General features: G+C 32.7%; 1 protein-coding gene across 1 annotated transcript; it reads right to left on the bottom strand.

Moving 5' to 3' along the window:
* Positions 1-4916: 4916 nt before the first annotated feature.
* LOC126017736 (olfactory receptor 10AG1-like) lies at positions 4917-5858 on the bottom strand. Its single transcript, XM_049779789.1, has one exon. It carries the CDS (start codon positions 5856-5858, stop codon positions 4917-4919), a length of 942 nt encoding a protein of 313 aa, XP_049635746.1.
* Between the last annotated feature and the right edge of the window lie 2752 nt (positions 5859-8610).

The raw sequence follows: 8610 nt of genomic DNA on the forward strand, positions 1-8610 counted from the left end.
CATCTTGTTTCTGTGGAAAATGTTTCATAAGTACCTGACTATGAAATATTCAGCCAACTAGGAACACCCTCCCTGGTACTTACCAGATTCAGGTGATCAATAGCAAGATGGCACATACTTTGCTTTGTTAGTGAATACCAATGTCTGTAGAAGCAAGGAGGTAGCATAAAGTCTGATACTGTCACTGGCACTAGACAGTTTTGCTGCTTGCTTACCCCGCTAACATTTTGCATTTTTTTTTTGCTAGGAAAAAAGCTATATTGTTTTGGATTTCAAACTTTAGCCCTTTGGGGGGTCCTAAGATCAACATCATTTCCTTTTTTATGAATTACTCTTCTAGTGAAGTTGAGTCGAGTCAGTTTCTTTCATTAGGCAAAATATTGATGATCTTTTGTAAACCTAGGACATAAGAATATTCAATGTTGACTTCAGTTTTCAGTGAAGTTGCATCTGTCAAAATATGGGCTTCAATATAGTGGCTCAAAAACTGGAGGTGATTGTATAACTCTCTTTGGTTAGCCAAGTGAAAGTGAGTCTTAAGTCAAGTCACTAGGTAAAGAGTACATTTTGACATTATATAAATTTCAAAAGTCCCTAGGTAAAAAGCCTCACAGTCTTAGGTTATATTCAATATCCAGACCTACTAGAGGTTACCACTATTTTATTTTATAAAAACATGGGAACTGGTATTCATATAAATTCAATTATGCAATCTGAATTCTTAGAAATTTCCATTTTATTCAGTTCAAATAAGACATAAAAACCAATAGTAATAAAAATTTAAATATGTTTTAAGAATCAATCATAAAAATCAATCTAACTCTGGAGAAGCCTGTGTGCTCTCGACCCCTTTTATTATTCCTCCCCCCTGATATAAAAATTAATTAATTTTTATTCCTTTTAATAAAAAGTATTTTATGGGAGGGGCCGGCACTGTGGCTCTAGAGGTAAGATGTCTGCCTTGCAAGTGCTAGCCTAGCACTGATGGCAGTTCAATCCCCAGGCATCCCATACAGTCCCCCAAAACAGGAGTGATTTCCGAGCACATAGCCAGAAGTAAACCCTGAGTGTCAATGGGTGTGGCCCAAAAAACAAACTAACAAAAAAAAACAAAACAAAAGTATTTTAAGGGATGGAGGGAGGACAACACTGGTGGTGGGAATGGCCTATTTCACAGGCACTATGTACCTTAAAAATAACTGTGATGCAAAAGCACCAACGGAAGAGTAAATAAACTAGAAAGGAGTCTATAGTTAATCCCATGACAATATACTCCAAGGGTGGAGAAACCCTGTATCTCTTAGACCAAGGGAATCCTTTTTCGAATGACTGCAATGTTTACTGTGCCTATGCAGAAAGGGGGGGGAAAGAGAGACAAAAAGCACAAAATAATCCTTTTTTTTTTTTTTATCTATCTAGCTTTTGTCAATTTCTTTGATTTGGTGTAGATATTAAACTGGTTGTCTCCATTTTTATTTATTTATTTTTTCTTCTTTTCTCTGCTGCCATTTTGTGCTCTGTCATGTTTTTTTATCTCAAGTCCACAGCAAGTATGTGATGCCTATCTTTATTGCTGTAGTGCTTCACTGGATATTTTATTTGGTACTTCTTTTTATACTGATGTGGTGTTCCGCCTTCTTTTTCCCCTTCATCTCTCAAACCGAGGATGAGAGCCTCTAGAAGGACTCTGCCCATTTTTGGCATATTTGATTTTTGCCCCATTTTATTACTTTTTTATTCTTCAAACAAAACCACATAACCTTAACTATCTAGTCCCGCCTTCCAATTAGAGGGGGACATAATGGTGGTACCATGACCAAACAGTTAAAAGAACACTAAGTAGTAAGCTAAGCACAGAGGGGACCACTCATTCTAGCAGCCCCCGGGGGTGAGGGTAGAGGCTATGGGAGGTAGGACGGGAGCGGAGGTGGAGGGAGGACAATTCGGTGGTGGGAATTCCCCTGATTCAATGTTAATATGTACCTAAAATATTACTGTGAACAATATGTAAGCCACTATGACTAAAATAAAAATTATAAAAATAAAAAAAGATGAGTTCAATACATCCTCAAAAAAATAACTGGTATGACTTGTAATTCACATTGATCAAATAAATATTTTAAAAATTAAATAAAAAGTATTTTATTTCATTAAAAATTTAAAAATACAAAAGGAATATATTTTATGGTTATGAATAAAATCAACTTGGAATAAATAATAAATGGGTCATTTGAAAAAAATTGATCTATCTAGATTACCTCAACAACTAAATGAAAAGTTGATAAAAAAATATGATCAAAATGAACAGGATTGTGAACAAAACTATTTAAAAGTAGACCAAATAAGAGTCCAATGAGGTATTTGAGAATGAAACCAATGACAATCAGAATAGTGAAAATTTACTGCATATACATGTGTGCTTCCATCTTAGTTATAAGAGTAATATGAATCTATGTCTACTTCTAAAATGTTTATAAATGTGTAGGCTCTTATTTCCATTTTGACTCTTCATAGACTTATTCACTTTCTTTCCTTTTTACTAATCAGCCTTACTCTTATTTCTGCACTCAACAATCAATCTTGATGGGATCTATGAACCATAATGTGTTCTGGGAATGGAATATGTACCCATAAGGTACATGCCCTACTCACTATATTCTCACTCTTACTCTTATTTCACCTTACCTCTATTTTATTTTCACAGTATCAACATTTAACTGTAATATTTATTTTGTAATTTTGTCTTTTTATTTTTTATTGATTGATTGATTGATTGATTGATTGGTTTAGGGTAACTCCCAGAGTCACTCAGGAGTTTCTCCTGGCTCCGAACTCAGAAATCACCCCTGGCAGTGTGGGGGGGGCTATATGAGATGCCAGGAATCAAACGGGTCTCTCCAGAGTCAGCTGCATGAAAGGCAAATGCCACACTACTGCGCTATCTCTCCAGGCCCTTGTCTTTTCATTTTAAGGCTTTATTTTAATCTTAAGTCAATTCTGGGGCCAGGCAGTGGCGCTAAAGGTAAGGTGCCTGCCTTGCCTGCGCTAGCCTTGGACGGACCGCGGTTCGATCCCCCGGTGTCCCATATGGTCCCCCAAGCCAGGAGCAACTTCTGAGCACATAGCCAGGAGTAACCCCTGAGCATTACCGGGTGTGGCCCAAAAATCAAAAAAAAAAAAGTCAATTCATTCAGGTATGTGATTATTTTAAGTTTGTATAAATAGATAAAAATAAATATCATAGTTTTCATTTTGTATGTATATTTTTGGGATTAGGGGCCAAACACAGCAATATTTAGGGCTTGCTCTTGACTCTTGCTCGCTCTTGGAAAGCTTGGAAGAGCCTATTTAGTGTTAGGATGGAACCTAGATCAATCCTGTGCAAGGCTAGCACATTGCCTGGTTTACTATTTTACTGTACCCACTGCATTTTTATATATGTTATAGAATATATAAAAATAAATATGTTCTCCATGTGATAGTATAGTGATGTTGAATATTATAACAATTATTTGGAAGTTTATTTCCCCTATCTCTTAGATAAGTTTATACAAAATTCTGGAAATCAAAACAATTTTCTATTATGATATGCTTTATTAACTACATATTTTTGTGCCAATAAATGTACTAATTTACTCGATAATTTTGCATCAATTTAACTTTCTATTATTGTGTTTCAAGACCAAATATAATGATGTCATGCAAATATTATAAGCAAACAATCATAAAGTTTTATCTAAAAGGTATTTCTAAAAATTTCAAAAATGTGAACTAGAAGCATTTTCACTGAATGGAAACTTTGCTTTAAGCTTTAAACTGAAACTACACTTAAACTATGTTGATTCAAGTCCTTTAAAAATATTATTCCTAAGGCCAGAGATATAAGGCAACAGGTATCTAGCTTTTCATGCAAGTGATCCAGGTTCCATCTCTGGCACCATCCATGCTCCTTAGAGCATGAGCAGGAATGATCCCTGAGAACAGAACCAGGAGTAAGCCCTGGGTTAAGGTTAGTGCACTGCTAGAAATGACCCAAGACCAAAATTTAAAAAAATCGAAGTTAATAAAATTCTAAGTTTTTATTCTTAAGCCTCTGAATAAAATTATTGATTTATCCAAGCACATTTGAATACATATAGGTAATCCTCTAGCTCCAGAGCCTTCTGTAGCTTTTGGACATGAACCATATTCGGCTTTATAAAAACTATCCACTGGTGACTTATTTTCTTCCATTCTTATATCTTCTTTTTTATCCACTAATTTCAAAGCATCAAAATTTACAATTATTTTTAATTATTATTCTGGATATTTTATACCATCAAGTATTCACATTCTTTACCACATACAAATTAAGTTTAAAATTCCTTTTTTAGTTTTGCTTATGTTCTAGATATGGGAAGTTGACAACATTTTCTTAAAGTTTATTGTTTCTATTTATTTGACTTTGAAAGCCCACCAATATTTTAATATGTACATGAACTTCCAATGTGTAAAACAAATGCTCTGAGGAGTGTATGCATGAATTAATAGATTTACTATTATACTAAATACTGTGATTGTCATAGCATAATGACTATCAATGGTTTATCATATATATCAATTATGCATGTAGCATCCAGTATTTTAAAGACAGCTAGTTGACTGAAATGATAAAGTAAATTAATGCATATAGTCACATAGACATAGTTCTAAAAACTTATAATTATTAGTATTTATGTATTATACTTATAATTATTATTTATATTATATTAAAAACATGATTGTACTTGAATTCAGTTTATAAATAATTTTAACATGAATATAAATGTCAAAATGTAGACAGAGTGAATGAGTTTAGGGTAAATACCTGTTGTGATATTTTCTGCTAATGATACAAAATAAATTCTTGTGAATATAACACTTTTTTATGAAATGACTTATTTGCAAAATAACTTCTTCAATGCCATGATGACATCTTTATTTCTTAGACTGTATATCAGGGGATTAAATAAGGGAGTGACAATAGTGTAGAAAAGAGAAAGTACTTTGTCAGTTCCTTCAGAGTTTTGAGTCTTGGGTCTTAAGTAAGTAATAATGGCTGACCCAAAGAAGAGCACTACCACAGTAAGATGAGATGAGCAAGTCGAGAAGGCTTTGGCCCGACCAGTGGCTGAAGGCAATTTAAGAACCATGGAAATGATTTTACCATAGGAGGCAAGTATCAACAGAAATGGAATCGTGACAAACAGTACCGCAACTACATAGACCATCATCTCATGGATAAATGTGTCACCACAAGCCAGCTTAAGTATTGGGGGGATATCACAAAAAAAGTGGTTGATGATGTTAGAAGCACAAAAAGACATAGAGAAAATCTGGAATGTTTGCCCTATTTGGACTGGAATTCCACCAACCCAGGAACCAGTCACCAGCTGAACACACACCTTGTGGTTCATGACGAGAGGATAGTGCAGAGGGTTACAAATAGCTACATAGCGGTCATAGGACATCACAGCCAAGAGAAAACACTCAGTGGCTCCCAACATTAGAACACAGCACATCTGTGCAGCACAGGCAACTAAGGAGATTGTTCTCTTCTGGGTCCAAAGATTGGTGAGCATTCTGGGGAGAGTAATAGACACGTAGCAGATTTCCAAGAAAGAGAAATTGCCTAGGAAAAAATACATAGGTGTCTGGAGTGCAGGGTCCACTTTTGTTATCAGAAATATGGTACCATTACCTAACAGAATACAGACATAAATGATTAAGAATAAACCAAATAAAAACCACTGTAGGTGAGGAACATCAGCAAAGTCCAAGAGAACAAATTCCATCCATTTTGTGAGATTTTCTTGGGGTGGTATTTCTTTGTACTTCATCTGTAGAAGAAAAAAAAAAGTGCATTTTGCCCATGATTGCTCTTTATTTTTTTTAAGTTGATGCAGAATATTTCCATGACTTTAGGATTATTGTAATTGTGTCTGTTTAAAGAATGTTGTCTTATGTATCAGTATGTCCATGTTCTCTCTTCAGATCCCCTGAATTCTGACTTTACTTTTTCCCCCTAAATCTACTTTTAGGTCATTCATTTATGCTTGATGCATATGGTTGAAACTAAATTAACCAAATTCTCAAAGCAGATATTGAAATAACAGGACATTTTTAAGAATATACCTTGTTTATTTACTTAATCCCACTGCTGTTATTTTTTGAAATTACAACATACCTTTATAGGATTTCCTCTGCCACAATTTAGTAGAATTATAGTTGTATATCATCATTATAAACATATTATTTTCTTCTTATATCTTGTTATTCTTTGAAGACATATTTTCATATTATCCACTTAATACAATTAGGTGATTTACCAAATTTCATATGATTTTTTACCTAAATATGACCATTTTTACCCAGAAGGCTCCAAAATAAGTGTTTGTTGTAAGCACAAAATGTATAAATTTTGATCATTTCTGCATTAAAAAATTTATTTATTTATTATCGTCAAAATAATTTGAAGAGTTGGCTTTTAGAAAATGTCCTCATGAAATAGCTATCATGTTATAAAACATAATCTATTTTTCACAATTTTATTCATTGCTCTGAGGAAAATGTAACATTACTCTTTTTTCTTTGCCACTTATATGAGAATAGAACTATCCCATTTAACAGTGATCATCAGTCTTATGAAGATCATAAACTTTTATATAAAAACTTCATCATTCCTCCACAAGTGTTATTTATATTATTGCTACAACATTATCTCAACATCAAATAAACTAATCACTCTGTATTATCACACAGAGTTGCAGTAGAGCTATTTTATTTTATTTTAATTAATTTTGTTGTTCTTTTGTTTGGTTTTTGAGACACACTCAGCTGTGATCAGGGGTTAGTCCTGCTCTTTATGCAGAAATTGCTCCTGTTAGGCTCGGGGGAACCATATGGGATGCCAGAAATTGAACCTGGGTCCATCCCAGGTCGGGAGCGCTGCCTGAAAGGCAAACACCCTAATGCTGAATTATCACTCTGGCCCAAAATGCTTAGATACAAGGGCTAATTTAAAACAAGCCTGTTTTTTTTTTCTAATGATAATCTGAGAAAATATAATGAATATTTTCTGTTTAATCAATATTGAATTATCCTATGCCACTTAAGTGATTAGCTTTTTATATTTTTCAAATAGAGAATAGATTAGGAAAAACAGGGCCCGGAGAGATAGCACAGCAGCGTGGAAAAACACAATTTTTTTTAATGTTCTAGAAACATTATCTTTATTAATTCACTCACTTAAAGTTTAAATTATTTTTAATTTGGAAAAACAAAACATTGTTCTAATAACTTTATTTTGATACAAATTAGGTCCTATTAAATTTCAAAAATGAAAATGCATATAATATTTGTTATAGTTTAGCAAATTAAAGTGCATTTATGATACAATGTAATTTAAGGCTTTTTAAAAAGATTTTTGTTGTTTTCTTGGGCCCCACCCTGCAGTGCTCAGAAATCACTCCTGGCTCTGCACTCAGAAATCGCTCCTTCAAGGGGGCCAATTGGGATTTTGGGATTTGAAACACCATCTATCCTGGATGGGCTGCATGCAAGGCAAACACCCTATCACTGTACTATCTCTCTAGCCCAAGAATGTTTTGATGTCTTTTATTTTATATATTTCTTTTCTTTAAAATAAATAACTTTTGTACCCCAAACTAGAAATATATTTTATAGGTTCTGATTTGAAATCTATATAATGTCAAGAAAAAAAATAATTGTAACATTTTTGGTTCAAATAAGAAAAAGACAAATAATTAAAATAGAATATTTTCTATGCTTATAATACCTGAAAATACCTTTCAATATTTCAAAGTGACTTAATATTGCTATTTATGGTGATAATTTTCAAAAATTACTTTAATACATGAAATATATTAAAATTGCTTTATTAAAAAGATGCAAACATGTGAATGTTAAAGCTTTAGAAATCAGCAATGTTTGCAAAGAATCAATAAATAAAATCAAGTTCAATTTTAAATGATCAAATAATAAATTTATATTATTTTCAATATATTAAACTAAAAACAAAAATAAACTAAGGCAATATGTCATATTTACCTTACTTATTAGATATGCTGTTTTTCTTCACTTCACTATGGGTTTAAATATTTGGATTATTAGAGGTGAAGTTACTTCCTTTACCAATGTCCTCTTTCATGCAGACTGTTCTTTTAAGCAAGAAGTATTATTGATATAGTTATCTCGTCTCAAAGGAATTCTAATTAAAAGTACCTCTTTGACTTTCTCTGATTTGTTTTATTTTGTTTTTACCTCAAACTTGTTTTCTCTGTCATCTCCATGGAATTCAATACATAAGCTTTTCATGTATGTATAACTAGAAAGAAAGGACTTTATTATGGATAATTATCTAATTTAACATGCATTTGTTCCTTACTTAGAAAGTGGATAAATGTACTAAAATATAACTTTTCTTTTTGAGTCAATAAATATAGATAATGCACATGGAAAATCTTATTGACATAACATTACAAAATAAATATGTGCAAAATATGGTAAAAATACATATAGTATGAAAAAATCACCTGTTTCCATCTAATTTAATAACCATAATTTTCATAT

This window comes from Suncus etruscus, chromosome 9, assembly GCF_024139225.1.
Source record: "Suncus etruscus isolate mSunEtr1 chromosome 9, mSunEtr1.pri.cur, whole genome shotgun sequence".
Lineage (NCBI taxonomy): Eukaryota > Metazoa > Chordata > Mammalia > Eulipotyphla > Soricidae > Suncus > Suncus etruscus.

Bases quoted from the DNA above. Each gene is read 5' to 3' on its own strand.
- LOC126017736 (XM_049779789.1), bottom strand. From the start codon at position 5,858: ATGAAGTACAAAGAAATACCACCCCAAGAAAATCTCACAAAATGGATG.